The sequence below is a fragment of the Actinia tenebrosa genome, unplaced genomic scaffold, assembly GCF_029948245.1.
Source record: "Actinia tenebrosa isolate PJP-AT-01 unplaced genomic scaffold, QUT_ActTen_1.0 PGA_scaffold4__44_contigs__length_22323623, whole genome shotgun sequence".
Taxonomy (NCBI): domain Eukaryota; kingdom Metazoa; phylum Cnidaria; class Anthozoa; order Actiniaria; family Actiniidae; genus Actinia; species Actinia tenebrosa.
The window spans coordinates 14,404,163-14,426,015 of NW_028292581.1; the positions used below are offsets into that span (position 1 = coordinate 14,404,163).

General features: G+C 37.0%; 3 protein-coding genes across 3 annotated transcripts; 1 reads left to right on the forward strand and 2 right to left on the reverse strand.

Annotated features, from left to right (window-relative positions):
* Window positions 1–663: 663 nt before the first annotated feature.
* LOC116298221 (D-serine dehydratase) lies at window positions 664–6,475 on the reverse strand. The gene is made up of 7 exons (XM_089036747.1): window positions 6,298–6,475; window positions 4,959–5,239; window positions 4,676–4,856; window positions 4,352–4,473; window positions 3,922–4,114; window positions 3,495–3,606; window positions 664–2,369 (listed from the first exon to the last, which is right to left on the reverse strand). The coding sequence occupies exons 1-7, from the start codon at window positions 6,432–6,434 to the stop codon at window positions 2,280–2,282; spliced, it is 1,116 nt and encodes a 371-aa protein (XP_088892873.1). The 5' UTR covers window positions 6,435–6,475; the 3' UTR covers window positions 664–2,279.
* A 234-nt stretch (window positions 6,476–6,709) lies between these two features.
* LOC116298209 (uncharacterized) lies at window positions 6,710–19,122 on the forward strand. Its single transcript, XM_089037007.1, has 17 exons — window positions 6,710–6,825; window positions 6,917–7,040; window positions 7,509–7,607; window positions 8,125–8,190; window positions 8,845–8,910; window positions 9,763–9,854; window positions 10,384–10,481; window positions 11,112–11,239; window positions 11,700–11,756; window positions 12,354–12,428; window positions 12,643–12,705; window positions 13,277–13,333; window positions 13,716–13,787; window positions 14,403–14,462; window positions 14,571–14,609; window positions 15,224–15,315; window positions 16,670–19,122. The coding sequence occupies exons 1-17, from the start codon at window positions 6,716–6,718 to the stop codon at window positions 16,773–16,775; spliced, it is 1,404 nt and encodes a 467-aa protein (XP_088893133.1). The 5' UTR covers window positions 6,710–6,715; the 3' UTR covers window positions 16,776–19,122.
* On the reverse strand, window positions 19,075–21,385 carry LOC148907173 (chondroitin sulfate N-acetylgalactosaminyltransferase 1-like). Its single transcript, XM_089037006.1, has one exon. It carries the CDS (start codon window positions 21,230–21,232, stop codon window positions 19,547–19,549), a length of 1,686 nt encoding a protein of 561 aa, XP_088893132.1. The 5' UTR covers window positions 21,233–21,385; the 3' UTR covers window positions 19,075–19,546.
* Window positions 21,386–21,853: the final 468 nt, after the last annotated feature.

The following is a 21,853-nucleotide window of genomic DNA, read 5'->3' on the forward strand; positions in this document are numbered from 1 at the left end:
AAAAAACGTTTTACGCCTGTACCACGGCGGTAAGATGAGCTTCAGACGGAACCGTACAATACTGACCTACTGCAAGTACACGGTACGACATGCCTATAACATGAAATGCTTTCCACAAGAAAAGTTTCCGTATAATTGGGAAATATACAATACTGACTTGCAGCACGTATACGGGTACGACATGCCGTAAAAACTAGAGTGTTTTCGCATGAGTGGAATACGTAAGGTACTGACTTAAAGCACGCACACCGTAAGACATGCCGTACAAGTGGAGTGTTTTGGTATAAGTAGGCAACGTACGGTACTGGCTTACAGCACGTACACTGTACGACATGCCGTAACAACTAAAGTGTTTTGGTATAAGTAGGCAACGTACGGTACTGACTTACAGCACGTACACGGTACGACATACCGTAACAACTAGAGTGTTTTGGCATGAGTGGAAAACGTACGGTACTGACTTGCGGTACGACATGTTGTAACAACTAGAGTGTTGTAATATGAGCATATAGGAAACGTACGGTAATGACTCGCAGCACGTATACCTGTACGACATCCCGTAGCACTACAACACCCACAAGCTTTGACTAATAATTGATAAAACTATTATTTATTTATTTTTGGTTAAGATATATTTACATATATATATATATTAGGACATGATTGTGTATGTTCGTTTATTTTAGTACGTTTTGTGCAGTAACCTGTTAAAAACCACATTATGTGACATGTTTATAAAAGTAAAAAGAGAAAACAGGCAACTACTAACTGTTCCAGAAAATTGTAATTAACGTTTCGGCCATTCTGCCTTCTTCAGAAAAAATAAAGATTTATACAGAATAAAAAGTAAAAAAGTTAAGAATGAATAGCCAAACAACTAGTATAAAAAGGATATACGAACAAAAGGATGATGTAACAAGTAAATACGGACGAAAAGCATGGACCACGGGCTACAACAATCTTTTGTAAGATATATACACTCAATAGCCCACTTCCGAGATACGCTTCGCTTCTCACGCACAGGGTTTCAGTATGAGGCTACGTGCTAAATGCTCAGTCATTCGTGACAGGCGGTAAGAATAAATTTAATTTAGCACGTAGCCTCATACTGAAACCTTTGTGCGTGACAAGCGAAGCATATCTCGGAAGTGGGCTATTGAAGAATCGTTGTCGGGTTCAGAAACATAGAACATAGAAGCTGAGACCGAAATGGCACATGGGAAGTACATTAACTAGATGCATGCTGTGACCGGCGACCCGTGGCATCATCCACTGTTTTTAATACGCGTTTGGCATTCTAAACCGACTGCATGGATGGCGCAAATGAATGAATTATAATATAATTATGTCATTTCCCTTGTGCCATTCGGTCTCAGCTTTCATGTAATTCTAAGTTTCTGAACCCGACAACTGAACCCGGTTACTGTTTAAAGAATAAAATCATTCTAAATGAATCCATTACCATTCTACATTTGAATCTCAATACTAGACAATGACAAGCAAACACTACTCTCGGCGGTGTTTATCATCCTTCCTCTTATATTCTAGTGGTTGTTTTCAACCATTCCCAAGAGGAGCAAAAGACAAAGACATGGTGGCCATGCTGGTGGACAGTTACGAAAGCACCTAATGACAAATCTTTGTTAATGTCCAAATGAGATTACGTAACGTGAAAACGAAGAATTGAAGAAATAGAAAACGCGCGCGCGTGCTGTGTAGCTGTCATAAAGCACGCGGGGATTGGCAGAACACGAGAGAAGTGTTAGGAGAAGCACGACGCGTAGCGGAGTGCTCCTGGACACTTCTCGAGTGTTCTGCCAATCCCCAAGTGCTTTATAACTGCACACAGCACAGCAAGCAAGTTTTTTATTTCTTTTATGAAATACAAATTACAATAATAGATAGGAATGACGCAACGGAAAGTGCGCGCGCGTGCAATGTGCTCTCATAAAGCACGCGCTCCAAACCAATCAGAACGCGACATTCATAACAGTTATGTTATAATTCTTCAATAAAGCATGCGAGGAAGTAAACCGCGGAATATAAGGCATTGTGGGATTGCGGGCGTTTACTGTATTTCATCCTAATCCATTCTTCTCTATTCTATTCTATTTTATCCTATCCTATCCTATCCTATCCCATCCCATCCTTTCTATTCTATTTATTCATTTCTTTTCTATCCTATCCTATCCTATCCTATCCTATCCTATCCTATCCTATCCTATCCTATCCTATCCTATCCTATTCCACTCCACTCCATTCTCTCTTTTACCTGGTACCTACCACCCACGATTAGGTACCCATTTCTCCACGACATCTTCTCCATTGTGGACATAATAGACTGGGTGCATACAGGCTGTAGCACAAGACTAAAAAGCAACAAAAAAAACTACATTAACCTGGCTTGATATTCACTGAGAACTTTGGGGGTATGGCTATTTATTACACATTAAGGTTCGATATCAGTGTGATAAAGCCGTGAATAATTATTATATAGATATCGATGAAATACCAGGCTTTCTCTAGTGTCGAAAACTTGATATCTTTCACCAGTGGAAGATACCATATCTTTCACACGTGAAGATATCGCTGTTGAATCGGCTTGCTATTTTAATAAATAATTTTTAAGCTTTTGTTTTATTTAAGTTTCATCGATATGTATATAATAAACAGAACATTACATGGCCGCTTGGAGATACGAATTTTATCTTCTCGTGTTCAATTTAGATATCTCACGGGATCATGTGAGTTGAGTTTGTTTGTTACGAGTGTTTTTCTCTAATTTTGACCAACTGATGAAGTGATATCGTGGTAAATAAATCAAAGACGACTTACATACAATAGAACATCGGAAATGTGTTTTTTACTCAAAAGGAAAAAAAAAGATTTTGTCCTCAAAACGTTAAGGCAAATCACAGAAATAAATGTACCTTGTGGTTACAAGTAGGCTAAATAACGTGTTTGTGTATAAAAATAGTCACTATATTATTATCTGGCCTTGTCCTTATCTCAGTGGTGGAAGTCAGACTGGATAGTAGTTGAACCAGAGTTGAACTGGGCGAGCACACACGCGTTTTGGCGCAAAAATACCGGCCAAATCCACAGATTCTATTTTCCCGCTCTTTTCGATTCTTCCGGTAAAAAGATATAACTAGCTAAAAACTAGTGTGAGCTGCGTCGGTGTTTCTAATGAAACAGTAATGATGAAAAGGTAAATTATACACCGTGAAAAGATGAAAAAACTTACTGACGTTTCGGACGCTAGTCCTTCGTCGGAGTAAAAGAGGCTCTTTTACTCCGACGAAGGACTAGCGTCCGAAACGTCAGTAAGTTTTTTCATCTTTTCATGGTGTATAATTTACTTTTTCATCATTACTGATTCTTCCGGTAGACGGGTGTACCATTTTTTTGAAAGTCAAGATTTCCCGCCCTTTTTTTACCATCAACGAATGAACTTCCAACCGCGGACGGATTGGTTTAAATGGTATACTTACATGGTATGGTATAATCCACAGAAAAGAACCAATAGGATATTTAGAATAGTCAATAGGGTCGTTATCCTTAGCAGCCATTATTTTACCGATTTCTTGGGTCAAGGCTACCATTCTGTGTAGTTAAAAAATGTAAAGTTGAAATGAATGAAATACAATTTTCACATTGGTTCAAGAGAGTAATTTTAGAAGTGAGGAAAGCCCCGCCTTACCCAACCCAACTCATTCAAACCAAACATCAAAGTACATACATCTCATGTCACACGACTCAATCCACCTTAACCACTAAATGAACCCAACGCTACAATGTTGACCTGAGCATAAGTCTTTCCTTCTTGTTCACGTAGTATTCAACACACAAACGCAGTCCCAACTATTTTGCAACCACTGGTCACTATCAGTTTTTCTTTTTTTTTTATAAGAAACTAACTTGAGATTAGGATGTCCATCAATGAAACAGAAATTATCTTGAGGTAGTCTACGCATTCCATCTTGGCTGAGTGCAGTGAATCCACAATCTACGAGTATTTGCCCTTTGCTAGGGTATACTCCAATAACCCTGGTCAAGACTTTGACAGCAACGTTCTCTATTTTACAGGACCCAGTTAAAGTCTGCTGGTAGTCTGTTGACACAATAATATCTGGTTAGTTTTAAATTACTACAAAAAGACTGAACTTTTGACCTGAATTTCGTTTGGGGCAATCATTGATGGGTTGCAAGAACAAGAGCGAAAATTTTCAAGAATTTTTTATTTTAATTTCTCTTGTCTTTTCCACCCACAACGACAAAATATACTATTCCTAAAATATACGTGGTGTATTTTTCCATGGATTAGATTTATTAGCCAATAAATTCTTACCATAAAAGACATAATTTCCAGGGTGGAACTCGGTGATTCCCTGAATGTCTGGTATTGGCTTGGAACAGTTTGGGGTTGAACCTACTCCCACGGTGGGACACACAATACCTGATTCTTTAAGCCTAGTGGATAAATATTTATTGGTTATTACAAGTATTTTTGATAACATTAAAGAAAGAAAAAAAGGTGTTGTTGGTAAATTTTTCCTTTTTTCTTTCCTCCTTCCTTCCTTTATTGCATCCATTTATCCCATCCATCCATCCTTCTCTCAGAATAAGTAAATCAAGATAGTTACAATTCTTTCTAAATACATAATAATGTCACCTGTTAACAAGTCCTACAATTCTCTCATAAGTAGTTTTGCCATGTTTTCTGATGCTGTCTTCACCAGTCACACGATACGAATCACCACAGTGGAGATACAAACCAGCAAACATCAGAGATGTTTCACTTGTTATTGCCTTGGCTAGTGTTATGGCTTGAGGATCATCATATAAGACTCCAGCTAAAATGAAAATTCCACAGCAAAAACATTTCAGTCTTAAAGCTTCAGTTGTTTCAGGATTCAATACAATGCAATTTCAAGATTGCAGTTAAATGCACTAACCTCTGCCCTTTCCACAGTCTACTTTCAAAAACACTGACCATTTTTTTCCTTCTGGCAAGGAGAAGTCAACTAGTGCTTTCAAAATGACATCATTATCAACAAAGACATGAAACTTTTCTAATCTCTTGACTAGACTTGCTGCTTGTGGCAACTTGTCTGGCGTGATGGGAAAACCATATGTAATGTCATCGTATCCTCCATCAGCATAGAATTCAGCTTCTGATAGGGTTGACACCACAATGCACTTCTTGGTTCCACCAGTCATGCAATGTGCTGCCTCCCTGAAATAAAACAATGTGTAAATCCAGAAATTATCCACACCTCCCCCCCCCCCTCCCCACAGAGGAATTTGGAATTTTCAAGAGGTGGGGGTGGGGATGTCAGAGAAAGAACAAGATCATAATTATGCATAACTATTATATTGAGACATCATCTTTAATATCACCAAAAATGGGTTTTAAATTGTAGGGTGGTTGGGTGGGGGGGATTGGGGACGTTGTTCTTTCAATACTAACTATATCAATATGGTAAAACTCACCTTAATTTCAAAAATCGATTTCCTTTTCAATAACTTGGGGGGGGGGGGGGAGTACTCCCCTATATTCGTTATACAGGTACATGCCGCCAAACAGGGTATGGTTTTCAGCAATTCTACTCTGGAACAGGGTATATGAAATCACGCTCTCTCCTCTCTGGAACAGGGTATCTATTTTCGCAATACCGGAACAGGGTATGGTTTTCAGTGATCTTGCTCTGGAACAGGGTATGAATTTCAGCGATTTTACTCTGGAACAGGGTCAGGGTTCAGAGGGCTCAGCGGCATATCCCTACCCTAAACGAGCAAGAGTATCCCGCCTCTCTCCCCCAGTGTTCAATAACCAACTAATATTATCATATAGGATTAATTAACAAATAATAACTATTTTAGAGACCGATCATTTTTTTAAGCGTTTTGATGGCCCATCCCTAGACCCCCAATTTTTTCTGGTGGCCCCCCCAAATCAACCAGCGTTTTCAATCAACCAGACCTTTACTCTAAGCCTTTTTTTGCCTGGTCCCCATTTTGGGCCTAAATTTTTCGGATGTCCCCACCCCTCAATTCCACCATCCCCCCTCCCAGCTAAAAAAATGATCGGTCCCTTAGAACGATTTGTTTAGGGAAAGCTTCTATATTCCAACACTTCCTTCTCTGTGCACGGTTACGTCATATGACAATGGATAAAGTCGAACAAAAACCTAGAACAATAGGTTTCCCAACCATTCCGCTCCATTAACTATGTTATAATATATTTAATATTTAATAGATCTTACCAGGCCAGGCCGATACTTCAATACTTACAATGTCTTATGAGTCTTCATATGTGGTCTTAAGACTACTCCAATCGTCTTACATCTTTCAATCATGTCCTCGCAGTTCTTCTTTAGCTTCTCCAAGTCCACGAGGAGAGCTGGAGTCCTTAGTTCAGTGATCTTCATGATTCTTGCACTCGACTAAACGCTTTGATCGAAGAACTTGACTTAACTTGACTTGAACTTGCCACAGGGAGCCCAAAGCTCTTTTCTCTCATACAATTTTTTTTATTTATTTTTTATTTTTTTCATTTTGATCTTTTATTTTGATTTCTTATTTTTATTTTTATTTTTATTTTGCTTGTCGACATGCTATTAAAAAAATAAACTGATATGAATAACTTTTCGATTCGATTTCGATTCAGTGGGCTCCCTTTGGTACGTGATGTCCCAATCCAAGATCCAAGATGGCGCGGGCTAACTGCATTCGTCTTGAAGACAACGATGTTTTCCCAGCTAAAACAGAAGGTCCTGCTAATGTTTTCTCATCCACGCCATTCCTACTCGTAAAACCCAGGTATTTAAGTACGCATATGTTTAATTCCAGCCCATTGTGTTGTTTATTTGGGTTGTTTTTAGTGTTTTACGTGTTGTGGTTGTGTTTTTAGATGGATGGCTGATGAAGAAGCTCACGTTTGTCCGCACTGTAGTCAAAAGTTTAATCAGTTAAGAAGAAAACATCACTGCAGGCAGTGTGGGAGAGTGCTCTGTTATAAATGCTGTAATGAGAAGGTAATTTATTGTATCTTTACAAAGAAAAAGCATAGAGTATTTTTCAATGCTTTGCAAAGCAGACATGCATATATAAGCTTACTTGATGGCCACTTGATGGTTTTCACAGCCGCCATGTTGGATGAATTTAACAAAATATTAGTCATTGGTCTATTTTGTTATAGCAACCAACATGGGCACTGTGCCTTTTGTTATTTCATTTTCTTGGGAACGATTGCAAACCAGCAATAGTACCAGTAGCTTGTAGTATTACTGTAGTTCACGTGTGTGCTTCATGGCTGAATGCTATGTAGTTGACTAGCATTCAAATGCTATATAGGTTATAGAGAAAACCTGCTTCTCTTGCATGCTTTACAGCCCTTAACATGTTTATATCACAGTACAGAGAGGTGCGCATGATTTATATTCCTTAAATATATATATATATATAATATATTATAAAAATATATTTCAAATTTGAATCTGCAGGTTCCATTACCACAAATGGGATTTGAAGATCCTGAAAGAGTGTGTGACTTCTGTCTGCCAGTCACTTCTCTCGTCACCAAGTCACGTTCTCTACAGTTGGTAAGAAAAGTAGGGAGAGAAATCATTCCTTGAGAGGTGGGCCAGGGGTAGAGGTAGTACATATGTTGGAGTAAAGGGATGCTAATTTTCATGTATGTTTACAGCTATTTCAAAAAAGGTTGGTGAAGGTTTTATACATCTTCAGCGCTGCTTACTAAGCTTGAAATATATTCATGGGTAAATATTGTCTGCATAGAAGAAAATATATTGGAAAAATGACAGACAAAGTTTTGGGAAATCTCAGATCAATATTGTGACCTTTGGCTGTTGGTATTGACATCATCCATAATGCAGTTTGGGCTTGGTGCTGCAACAACACCTTCATGAATCAACCTTATGTGAAATAGATGTGTGCACTTAATGAATTTTCAAGTATATTTTCACTTACATGTATAGTCTATAAAATGGTAGTCTAAAAAATTGTTTTCATCTTTGCCGACTGCCCTACTGTATTTTCAAGGCTGGTGAGGAACAGTTCTTATTTTATTGATATGATATTTTGGTTAATTTTTCAAAGCCATTTAAGCTCGAAGCTGCAGAATCTCTCAAAGATATGTGTAAAGATCCCCAAAATCTCAAAAAGGTAGGATGCAAAAATTAGTACCATACCTCAATCTCTTCTCAGTTCTTGTCCACTTCATAAAGTTTTTTTTTAAAACTTGGTTTGAGCTCCCGAAACACTGTACCAAAAAAAGCTGGGATTATGTTTTACATTTTATTTTTACAGAAAAGGAAAAAAAAAAAGAAGAAAATTACCATAATGATTTTGTATGAATCCTTAAAAGCTACCATTTTGTTGTCACAAAGCGTAAATTAAGTGTGGGTTGGAGGGGGGGGGGGGGGGGGGGAAAGGGGGGTGCTGCCCCTGTACTTCATTGAATTTGATACCTTTATTTGAAATACAGTATACAGTACCAAATAAATTAAATTGTTGTTGTTGTTGTTACTGATAGTAATGACCCTATAGAGCTTTTAAGTTGTGATACAAGTATATATATTTCATGGTCCAACTGCTCACGAAAACTGCAAAAATAAAGTGGAAAACATCCTCAATGATTTAACCTCCACTTACTGAAACAATTAGAACTTTAGACAACAAATTGCAATGAAGAAAAAGTAAGAAAAATCTCTATAGATCTGGTTTTGATTTTGGACCTGAAATCATTTTCCCATATAATATTGACATCACACTTTCAGGCTCTGTTAAAATATTGTTAAAATTATGTTATGATTTTAGTGTATTGAGTTAGGAGGTGTACAAACACTCATCTACTTGAGTCAGAGCAACAGTGATGAAGTAAAGGTACTAAGTGATTTTTGTAATTTTGCAATGTTACACTTTGAGGGGGGAGGGGTGGGGGACAATGCAACTACATGAATGATACCCTGAGGTTTGCATGCACATGTGTAATGGACTACTTCGGCAACATGGTGGCAATAACATCTTATTGTTCGCCCAAGAAATATCGACCCCACAATATTTAAGATATTCCCTCAGATCGGGGGGGGGGGGGGGGGTGGTGGTGGTACTACCACCCCAATTTGGGTAGGGGTGTGCCGCCAGGACTTCAAAACCCTGACCCTATCCCAGACCTAAAATTTTGATTTTACGTACCCTACCCCAGACTAAAACTAAGAATTGTACACCCTATCCCAGACTAAAAGACGGAAAAGACAGTTTTTCAATAGATTGCAATCAATATTTACTAACGTTTTTATTGTTTTTGTGCCGGCAGAAAGCGTAGCCTATTCGCCAGACAAAAATGACCAAATCGTTAACCCTATCCCAGACTAAAATGATACCCTATCCCAGGCTAAATGTCAAAAAAATGATACCCTACCCCAGACCCAAAAGCTGAAAAACCATACCCTATAGGGCGGCACATACCCGTATAGCAAACATAGGGGAGTACCCCCCCCCCCCCCCCCCCCCGGGCCTCAGATGTGGAACTGTTCATTTCGTTTAACTCATCTCTATTGTCAAATTGTCTTGTAACTTATGAATGGTCCTACATGTCAAATGACACCATTATTGTAACAAAGCTTTGACTATTTAACTCCTGGATGACCCACAATGTCTAGTAATTCAAGATGGCCACCTAATCATCGAATTAGTCACTTATGATGAACTCACAAAAAATCTTGGTTTTTATAGGCAGCTGTATCAGAGGGACTAAGAATTTTATCAACTCATTCTCCGTTACATCCAATGCTAGCCAAATGTGGAGCCATCAAAGCAATATGCAGGTAATATAACATATACATTACAAGGAATGAATGACAGCATGCAAGAAATTTATTATTAAATATTCTTCCTTTCTGATTGGTCAAGAGCCATGGTAAATAGGAAGACATACTGTACCAACAAATTACGTCTGAACAAATTACAAATCAGTTGCACCCAGAGCTAGCGCACTCTTGTAACCTTTTTCTTTCAGACTTTTTCCATATATTTTTTAGTAAAAAAACAAATTTCCAATGGTTTAGCATGGTACATGTCCTCTTATTTACCATAATATGATGTCAACATTTGGTCAAAATGTTATGCACCCACTCGACTGTGGCTTATAGGTACATAATTAAACCTTTGCTCAATTTTCACAGGCTTCATGACACCTCAGTTTTGCAGTGACGTTATTTATTTGTCACTATTTCAGAACGGCTGGATGTCGCAAAACATGTGACAAATTGTTGCACAGTTTTCAGCTGATAAAATTTACATAGATTACTTTATTGAAGTGTTATAGTGAAGAAGGGTAACTTAATCTTATTGCAGTATATTATCCACAACTAATGAGACCCAAGAGCAAACTCTTTTGGATGGGATAAGCGCACTAATGATATTCTGTAAGTCAGAAGAACTCAAGGCTCAGGGTGAGTGAAACTTTGGAGGTAAATTAATGTTATAAAACTGATATTAATAATTCATTGATCTAACAGTGTCCACCTATCCATCCATGCTTCAATATTCCATCTATCCATTAATTTCATCAATCCATCTATCCAATTTCCCTATCCATCCAATCACCTTTCCAACCTGTAGACCAGCTATCATATATATCCATTTATTAATTCTATCCATCCATCCAATCCCACCTATTTATCTATGTCTATTTGCCATCCATCCATCCATTCATTTCATCCCATCCTCCATCCATCTATCCCATCCTCTCCATCCATCCATATATCCCTTGATCACTCCATTAATTCTATCAATCCTTGCCATTTATTACATCCATCCATCTATACACCCCTACATGTATGATCATCCCAACCATCCATTCTTTCATCAATAATTGATGAAAGAATGGATGGTTGGGATATTTATTCTATTCTTCCATCCTTTATTCAATCTCATCTATCCAAACACCCACTTACCCATTGCATCTCTACATCTGTCACTGCCCTTTCTTTAATATATATCCTATCAATTTTTTAAAGATATGTGTAATTTAAACAGTTGTATTTTTTACATTTTTTTACCTTTTTTGGACCCTTTTTTAGCCCTTGCAGATGGAGCATTGAATCCTGTATTATCGCTGTGTGCCATGAAAGAAGCTATTGCATTACTAGCAATGATGACACTGAGCCACATCGTAGAACACCATGGCAATCTGGCACCACTCATAGAGGTATTATCAGTTTCACTCACATCCGTAGCCAGTCACTGACAAGCAGACTATATATTTGTACAAACTGTGGAATTTATATATATTAAACTCTTGATCCATCTTACTCCAAATCAATAGAAAAAACATATAGAAAAATAAAGGCAGCAATGCTACAGTAAACATGACTTCTTTTGAGAGCATGAGAACAAACTTCATGTATATAGATCCCTAACTATAAAGTAATACCTAAACTATATATTTACAATACATGTCAGAGGGAATGCAGTTGTTAAATCTCTTTGATGGCACATCACAGGACTGTACATTATTTGATTGCATTGCACATACTGAAGCACACCACACCACTCGACATTACATTATGACATCATGTGACATCACTGATTACCACAGCACATGACCTCATCTCAAATTCATGTTATTTCCATTTCAAATTTTTTCTCTTAATTTTTTTATTTTTTAGAGTGATAGAAATGCTCTTCCAAGGATCTTAGCTTTAACAAAAGCAAATGATGAAAAAGTGAGTTGTCTAAGAAAAATGTTTAAAAAAAACAGTACTGGCAAAACCTGAGCAAGATACAAATCATGTCTAGAAAAAATGGAAAATTATTTTCCAGACATGGATAATTTTTTGCATTTATTTCTTAGTATAGGAAATTGCAAGATCTCGAGTACAATTTGGAATTTATGAATACCACTGATGTTTTGAAAGTTTTTGAAATTCGACGAGCCTTTGTGCAATTTGAGGACTTTCAAAACATAACAAGTATCTGGTATATATAAATTCAGAATTGTACGAAAAGATTGTGCGATTTTTTGTTTATAATACAGTCAACGAAATTGAGCAACTTATTTGGGACTCCACGGAGTACGATTTCAGGATTTAATTGTACTCCTCTTGTCCAATCAGAATTGTGTAATTTTGTTGAGTATATTAAAATAATATATTACAACAACGTTTTTGGCAAATGCAAGATGACAATAGACAAAAAGGGGTCGACAGGGAAGAACTGAATCCTCATTAAGTCAACCGGCAATAAAATTATATCATCATGTCTAATCAAAGTTAAAATTGTTTAATATTAGTAGTAATGAGATGATCATCTTAACTCCTCAGATTCAGGAGATTTCACTTAGGATTCTTTCTCAGATGTCCATGGGTACTGATTGGCAACGGCACAGGATTGTCCAGGTACACTATTTAGAAATATGGGTGCCATGTGCGGCATGCACTTCTATCCAAGTAGTGGAAACAAGTGGTGCATGAGGGTTAACTTCCTCAGTTTTTGACTATGTGCTGTTTGTTCCACTACTCCTAATGAAATGTGATTTAATTGAGATGAACAGCACCTTATTCGATCATTTATGAAGACGTTTAAATCATTAGATTTTTTTTATTTTTGAAGGAGGATTTTTCAGCTGGTAGATGTTTAGTGGAATCACTTAGAAGAGGACCAAAAAATCTCCAGGTATACATTTGCAAATTATAATTGTATGTAACGAATTATTAAACAAAATTATAATCATAATGAAAATTTACAATATTCTTCTCTTTTTAATGAATGTAGTAAATGACTGCTCGTCATGAGTCTTTACTATAGCTCAGTGGTAGAGTATTCATCCGGCTTCCGGAAGGTCATGAGTCCTACAATTTATCAGGGACTCTGATATTTTCAGTTTTTCTTTCAGCTAGTGACAAATGACCACAAATTATTCTATACTTTCTTCCTAGCTTATTAACCTATTCTCATCATTATTTATCTAGAAAGATTCTGAATTAATTGAATCTGAATGAATGTATCTAGCAGTTGTAGGCCGTTTGTCATAATGAGCCCAGTAAATGACCACTCATCAAGAGTCTTTCCTGTACTAGCTCAGTGGTAGAGCATCTGACCAGCATCCAGAAGGTCATGGGTTCAATTCCTATCAGGACTTGTATTTTTTTCAGAGTTTCCATTTCAGTGGTGACAAGTGACAAATCATTGTATGCTTCCTTCTCAGCTTATTAACCTATTATCAATTTTTTTTTTTTTTTGGTAGGTGCTAGTGAATGCTTCATCACTGATAGCAAATCTAGCATTAGGAGAACAAGATCAGGTATTACCACATATAGAGCACTCAGATTATGCAACAGTCAACTATCTCTAATACCAGCTGATGTATGTTGGATGTTAGAAGTATTCATCTTCTACAGTTTACCAGCTATCCATGACTTCTGTCGGTTCATCCACCAGCTCACCTATCTACCCACTAGCCATTCATCCATGGCCAAGAGATCCTACGTAGCAAGCAGTTAATGTAATGTATTCATGAAAAAAACTTACAATGAATCACACCTAATACAATAGTCATTACGAAAATAGAATACAATAAATTTCATAAATACATTACATCAACTGAGTGCTATGTAGGTTCTACCATTTATCCATCTGTTTGTTCATTCCTTTCAATTATACTCATTTTATATCTCCTTCCATAGATGTCTTTAAGAGATTGTCTAGAGGCCATGTGTAGCGTGATGTCATCACATGCAGAACACAATGATATACAGGTTAAACCTATGAGAATATTAAATGCTTCTTGGAATACTTATTTTATCATAGACTATGATGGCTTCAAAAGCAGAAGATAATGTATTATCATTATATTGTTATCATTACTGACATCATTCTCATCACCATCATCATTCCCATCATTTCATCATCATCATTATCATCACTGGACATCATTCTCATCACCATCATCATTTCATCATCATCTCTGTACAACATTTTCATCACCATCATCATCATCACTGGACATCTTTCTCAACACCATCATTATTTCATCATCATTATCATCACTAGACATCATTCTCATCATTATCGCTATCACTTATCATCATTGTAATGTTGTGACAGGGTTACAACAACGTCACAATCATTATCACTAACATTGTCATCATCATGATCATCATTATTATCATCATCATCCACCATCATATTAAATTCTCATCACCACCACCACCACCATCATCATCATCATCATCATCATCACCACCACCACCATAACCACCATCATCAAGTTAATTATTACCAATCCTCATTTACAGTACGTGTACGTCCTCACCTTAGGCTGGTTTTGATTCTTATGTGGCCATTAATTATGTATTTTTCTTTGATTTTAGACTCATGTTTCTAGAGCCTTGGCCAACTTTTCTACGTTTCATCAAAATTCAGCAATATTGGTATGAAAAACATTTTCTTGTGATATAACTGTAAACAAAAGAAGTGCTATCCATCTTTAATAATATAGTCATTAGTCTAATTATTGAATGCAAAAACTTATTTTTCAGATTTGTTCTCTATCACAAGTAATTCAGATACATCTGAAGGTAATCTTTCAGTGCTAAAAAATAGAATGTTATTCCCTGGCCAAGAGGTCTGGATAGGTCAAAACTTTGCCCGAGGTGACTCTTGAATACATGGAATTAGGCATGGGCCCATTTTCTATGCCGAGGGCACAGTTTTTCCCTACCTGGTCCATCTTTAGGACAGTAAATGAGTTAATATTTATGTTTTGCCATTTACTTTTGTACTTTTTATAATCTGTTAATACCACCCACTTTAACAGCCAATGTATAGTTCCTAAAATTATCCATACCCCCTCCCCCCAAACACAGAGGAATTAGGAATTTCCAAGGGGTGGAGGGTCAGAGAAAGAACAAAATTACAGAGTTTGTATGGAAGAACATTGGGATTTCTAGGGGTAGGGGTAGGTCTTTAAAAAAATTCCTCTGTGGAGTAACCTGAGTATCATGCCTTGGGTGGGTGCCTGGGGAGGGGTTCAAGGTGCCCAGCTCACCTTGATTTAAAAAAGATTTTTCATAATTTTGTAAAGAAAACTAGAGATTTGGTCAGCTCTAAACTTGCTCTGTCACAATAATAAGGAAACTTGTGAACAAAAATGATTTGAAGCCTATAAATGTACATGATGATGTCTATCTAGTCTACAGATGAGACTATACGATGTCATGGACTGAGAACTGTAATGAACCTACTATCACAACAAAAAGACCAAACTGTAGCCACATTGATGAGGTAAGTTGAAGTAAGCTGGTAAAAAAATACCAATATCTTTATTTTCGACCGCAAGCACAGTATTGGTGGCACAGCTCAACAGGGTTGAACTGAAAGCATGTGATGGTGCCTCTGGCAGCTGCTACACAGTCCATGTATGACCCCGCAGCACAGCTCTTACCAGTTTGAATTGGTTAGGGTTGATTTGAGAGGAGGGAGGAAAAAATGGTGGGATGGATAGATGGGATGAGTTGATATGATAGGTGAGATGGATGGATGGGATAAGTTGATGTGATAGGTGAGATGAATAGATGGGATGAGTTGATATGATAGGTGAGATGGATGGATGGGATAAGTTGATGTGATAGGTGAGATGGATGGATGGGATGAGTTGATGTGATAGGTGAGATGGATGGATGGGATGAGTTGATGTTATAGGTGTGATGTATGGATGGGATGAGTTGATGTGATAGGTGAGATGGATGGATAAGATGAGTTGATGTGATAGGTGTGATGGATGGATGGGATGAGTTGATGTGATAGGTGTGATGTATGGATGGGATGAGTTGATGTGATAGGTGTGATGGATGGATGGGATGAGTTGATGTGATAGGTGAGATGGATAGATGGGATGAGTTGATGTGATAGGTGAGATGGATGGATGGGATGAGTTGATGTGATAGGTGAGATGGATGGATAAGATGAGTTGATGTGATAGGTGTGATGGATAGATGGGATGAGTTGATGTGAAGGTGAGATGAATAGATGGGATGAATTGATGTGATAGGTGGGATGGATGGATGGGATGAGTTGATGTGATAGGTGAGATGGATGGATGGGATGAGTTGATGTGATAGGTGTGATGTATGGAAGGGATGAGTTGATGTGATAGGTGAGATGGATGGATGGGATGAGTTGATGTTATAGGTGTGATGTATGGATGGGATGAGTTGATGTGATAGGTGAGATGGATGGATGGGATGAGTTGATGTTATAGGTGTGATGTATGGATGGGATGAGTTGATGTGATAGGTGTGATGTATGGATGGGATGAGTTGATGTGATAGGTGAGATGGATGGATGGGATGAGTTGATGTGATAGGTGTGATGTATGGATGGGATGAGTTGATGTGATAGGTGAGATGGATGGATGGGATGAGTTGATGTGATAGGTGAGATGGATAGATGGGATGAGTTGATGTGATAGGTGTGATGGATGGATGGGATGAGTTGATGTTATAGGTGTGATGTATGGATGGGAGGACTTGATGTGATAGGTGGGATGGATGGGTGGGATGGATGGATGGATGGGATGAGTTGATACGATAGGTGGGATGGATAGATATTTATAACATTTTTACTTGTGTCAATCCAGGGAGGGTGCTGCTGATGTTCTTATGGCTCTTTCTTCTTTTCCTGGAATAATCAATGCAATACAGACATCATTATTGCATGTGGTATCTCCTCTCACTCCACCTTGAACATCATGTTACAGGAGTAACAAGTGCAGGTCATTTGGGTACATTTCATTGTATGACATCAAGAAACTAAGGTTGGGGGGATTTGATTCCTAGCAAAGTTTTATATCAACTGCCATAAGGAATAGTTTATAATCTTTATTATATTTTAAACAAGTTTAAAATACGAATAGGCATATTAGGTGTATTTAAGAAATGGAAGAGCTTTTTCCTTGTTTCACAAAGTAATACAGATCAACGGAATGAAAAATTAGATGTGTGAAGATACACAAATGCTTCACACATTACTATTCAGAGGAGCCTGAAAAAAGCTTTTCTATTTGTTTTATTGTATAAAATTAAGAAATGTAGTTTTTTTCTCACTTTATCGCAAGGCCGGCATATACTTGCACTTGCAGATAATGTGACCAATGCTCTGTTTTTTTTAAATAGAGCACAGCTTTGAACCAATCAATGTGCTGCCAATTAATAAGGTGGCCTAATACAATAGAATTATTAAAAATGATTAGAACGATGATTTAATAATGTCATAAATTACACCTACTTGCAAGAACATTGTCATACGAAAATAGAACATTAGTGATTTAGTGGGATAGGAATTATATTAAAAAACAAAAGAATATCACTGAAGCTGAACTTTTTCTTTTGTCTTTTAATGTATTCCTTTCTCACTAAATTACTAATGTTCTAATATTGTATGACAACCTTCTTGCAAGTAGGTGTATACAAAATTCTCAAATTAATTAATCATCAATTATAGGAAATGACCAAGATTTGACTTCACCACAGAAACTAATTTTATAGACTGAAGAGATAACTAGCTAAAAACTAGTGTGAGCTGTGTCGGTGTTTCTAATGAAACAGTAATGATACAAGGGTAAATCATACACCATGAAAAGATGAAAAAGATTACTGACGTTTCGGACGCTCGTCCTTCGTTGGAGTAAAAGAGAAAGAGGTGGTAGAAAGGAGTGTTTATATATTGAGAACAAGACATTGGTTTCATTGGTTTCTTTTGTCTTATTCTATTGTATGTATACACTCCTTTCTACCAACTCTTTCTCTTTTACTCTGACAAAGGACGAGCGTCCGAAACGTCAGTAATCTTTTTCAGTTTTATAAACTCTCTAGTTACATCGAATTTTCAAGGTTAAAATTACACAAACTAGATGGTTGTGAGTTATGCATAATTGGAATTTGATTTCTTACTTCTGCCAGTCAAGATTGTAAAAGATACTGTGATTGATTATTAATTTTAGTGATGTAGGCAAAAAATGCAAATTTTAGCAGGTAGCTTGCAACTGCTGTCAGAGTTCATGTGATGTCCAAAAACCACTTTAATGACAGAAAAACAAAAACTATATTTTATAGTATCACACGGACTAGTTTTCGATAGTCTCTGTCTCGGCCTGAAATACTTTTAGAAAATATTTTTGATATTAAGTTTAGTAAAAATTACAAAATAATGGTCCCAATATGGTTGATCCAATTTGATTGGTTTATGCACAGGTTGCCCCAGCTCTGTTTTTAGGCAATACACATATTAGGCAATATATGCGTAATAACGTATTTAACAATCGAGGTGATTATCGTGTGACAGTATGAGTTTCTTGACCAATCAGCGCGCGAGATTTTCTATAATCACCTGTGTATTTTTACTAAATCACCATAAAGAACAAATAGTCAGTGGGCTACCTGTGGTTTATGTAGTGATAGTGTAATAGTAGCGGTAGTAGCTGTAAGGGGGTAGCAGTAGCACTAAAAGTGGCATGGTACAGGGGCAATTAGCCAGGATTTTCTCTAGGGAGGTTTGAACTGGTGAATCAAACCAAAAATAAGGGTTGTAGTTTGGCAAACTCACACACACAAAAACTTCTAGCTTAATTAAGAGGTTCGTACTTGTCCTTTTATTATGTGAAGTTTGATAAAATCAAGATGGTCTAATAGCCAATGTGCATGAGCATGAATCTCTAGCTCAAAGCATGATGGGAAACTGAGTACCATTTGAAAAAGAGAATATACAATAAATGATAATGGAAATGATGAATATATTAATCAATTAGATCTTGTATAATTTTTTTTCTTTTTCAGACAATGTGTCATTCCCTAGAGTATCATTTCTTTGTTTAACGATTGAGCATGAGAAGACAAATGAATGTGGATAAGACTCAAACTAAGAATCTTATTCTCAAGAGAATGACACAGGGTCTGAAATGGGAAAATGCTTAATCCGAATTGGAATTAAGAATAAATTTTAAATGATTTTGCATAATGTTATAGTAATGAATATACTAAAATAATTTTAAATATTTGTATGACTTTTATAATAAAATAATTATTTTATGATAAATTCATCTCACAATTTTAAATTTTACTATACAAGTGATTGGGAATTCTTAATTGTTGAGCTTCAACACTAAATTTGTGATGCGAATAAACCCTGTTACCTTGGGCAGAATAACATTTCCATTTCAGACCACCTGTACTGCCTTTCCCTAGAGTATCATTTCTTTGTTTAATGGTTGCACACGTGAAGACACATGAATTTCTATACAACTCAAACATGTGCCAGTACAGGTCATCGCTAAAAGGTATATCATTTAGATATTAACTCGATGCAAACTACTAGTTAAATAGACAAAACAATCATCTAATTTTTTCATATTTTTAAATTCACGACTCACAGACCAAAGTATATTTTGGTATATTTTGATTTCTGAAAAAGGGATTTTAAAAAAGGATTTTAAATATATTTTAGATTTTAAAACAAATTATCAGGCAGTTGTTTTAGTTTCACTTTTGATTTGTATGTATTTTTGTTTGTCTTGATTGACATCAACCTTGGATTCAGAGTTATTAGTAATTGAAGCTGTTGAAGTTGGGGGATCTGGTCTTTTGTTTTTCGGAGCCGATGCCTGCAGCTGTTCAAACCAATCTGGATCACTGCTTTCAAAAATCCTTCCTCCAAAAGCCAGCAACCCCATTTGAATATGAGAAGCCTCAGATTTTACCTTGCTGTTAAGACAGGCTACATACTGCGAACTAGTCAAATTGCGGCTGCAATATTTATGATGATACATATGAAATATCCCTCTGTCTACAGCTCGCACTACCTTAATTTTACTGTTTAAATATTTACGGTATAATTTAACATCTTCTTTGCCCCATCCCTTAATGGTCAAGTCAAAACCTCCTGTTTGTAAAAAATCACTCCTGTAATGGCACACCATTCCAAACCCAAAATCTCTCCAATATCCTGTCTCACGGTTAATCTTGTACTGCTCTCTAAGGGGAGGAGGATTGCCGCCGTAGACGACCATGGGATTAAATAAGCTGAATACAACTGGATAATACACTTGATGACCTGGTGCTGTATAAAAGCGACATCTTTCCAGAAATTCAGGTGTAAAGAACACATCCACATCGCAGAAAAACATCAAGACGTTCCCCTTGTCCCAGGCAAGTGCCCCCTTCTGTAATCCAAGCCCTCTTGAGAAAGGCTTATCAGAATATATAATCTGATAACTTGTGAAGTTTGCTGTTCTTGAAACATTAGAAAGTATATTCCCTATTTCATGTTTTCCTTCTTCACCAAAGAATACAACAGTTAAGAATAACCTTCTGTCCCAGTGAATACCGACTGCAACGAAATTTTCCATAAATAGTTTGAACTTCTCTATTCGGCCCGAGAGAGGTAGAATTAAGTTGATAATGTCATGATTCGTATCTACTGTTTCTACATTGCCAACAAGTTGAAGAGAAGTGAATGGTCTGAACGCTTTAATCCTGTGATACACATTTAAGTGATTTGTTCTAAAGTACAAGTCATACTCTCCGCCCTTGATTCTATCAGTTCTGGAGATACCATCAACTAGATCGAAATCCGAAGTCAGCATATTCTTATCTTCCGAGTCTTCATTAATTTTACCCACAGCAAAGTTTAAGATACTGTGATATTCTTTTCCTATTGGTTGTCGAGGCATAGGTCGTACTCCAGGGCTATGACCAAGACCAGTACTCAAGCTATAAACAGCATTCCAAGTGTAACTATCAAAATGAGTCACCTCAAATTCAGAAGTCAGGATTTCTCCTTCGTTAAACTCCTTCACCAAGTCGCTATTCCTGCTTTCTGGTAGCTGTTGGGTAAACTTCAGCTCTGAGCGCTTGTAAGCCTTTAAAAGTAACGTAAGATCTTGACTTTGTTTACCAAGTTTTCGAATGATACTGTTTTGTACATCAGCTTGGCTTTTTAACTTCTTGATTTCTTCGTTTTTTTCTGCAATTTTTTCTAAGTATTTCTTAATCTTTTCTTCGCATGATAAGCTTCGTTTTTCGCGGGCCCAAAGCTCCTGGCTTTCACCACAACGGCAGATAAAAAATAAAGAAATTTGACCAAAGAATAAAAGTAATAAAACTGCACACGTGGCTTTAAAGACGAAATTTTTCGAAGGCTTCTTCATCGAGATTAAAAGTCCTTGATTTAAGCAGATTGACACAACACAGCGAGGTGACCAACCTTTATAATTTTGACCTTAAACATCCCGATTACAGGATCTGAAGGTTAGAAGCCGTATCTTTTACAGTTATCGAGAATACGTGTCGACAGCCGATGGAAAGTCCATCAGCTGTGTTTGCTTCAAGGCAGCTTATTACGCATGCGCAGTAGGAGTAGACACTTCATTGGCTTTTCGCGGCAAAACCTGGAATATGAGTTACTCTCTTTATTCTGAGTTACTCTAGAGCTATTAAATAGTTCATTGGCTGACAAGGGAACTTGCACATTGGATTTCACGCGAATACCGATATCGCACGAATTTCAAAGCAATGATTACGATATAAGTTTTCGAGTTGTGTGAGCTTTCCTACGTCAGACGATGAAAGTCGGCTTGAACATAGACTTATTGACGCGTGAGTGTTTTGATTTACAAGATAAAAAAAAAAAAAAAAAAAAAGACAGCGCGGGTTTCCTGAATTTCTGAACCTGGGATCCCTGATTTTTCATTCGCCTTCCAAAGTGAAATACCCACTTGTACACGTCATCTCTAGCCAATCAGCCGCGTATATATGATATAAGATATGGG

Excerpts from the sequence above, each read along its gene's own strand:
- LOC116298221 (XM_089036747.1), bottom strand. The coding sequence starts at position 6,434 with ATGAAGATCACTGAACTAAGGACTCCAGCTCTCCTCGTGGACTTGGAG. Across the intron at positions 5,240-6,297 it reads ATGAAGACTCATAAGACATT|GGAGGCAGCACATTGCATGA; the intron begins GTAAGTATTGAA and ends GTTTTATTTCAG. Across the intron at positions 2,370-3,494 it reads TGTGGATTATACCATACCAT|TCTTGTGCTACAGCCTGTAT; the intron begins GTAAGTATACCA and ends GTTGCTTTTTAG.
- LOC116298209 (XM_089037007.1), top strand. The coding sequence starts at position 6,716 with ATGGCGCGGGCTAACTGCATTCGTCTTGAAGACAACGATGTTTTCCCA. Across the intron at positions 8,191-8,844 it reads ATCCCCAAAATCTCAAAAAG|TGTATTGAGTTAGGAGGTGT; the intron begins GTAGGATGCAAA and ends TTATGATTTTAG. Across the intron at positions 14,610-15,223 it reads TAATTCAGATACATCTGAAG|TCTACAGATGAGACTATACG; the intron begins GTAATCTTTCAG and ends ATGTCTATCTAG.
- LOC148907173 (XM_089037006.1), bottom strand. The coding sequence starts at position 21,232 with ATGAAGAAGCCTTCGAAAAATTTCGTCTTTAAAGCCACGTGTGCAGTT.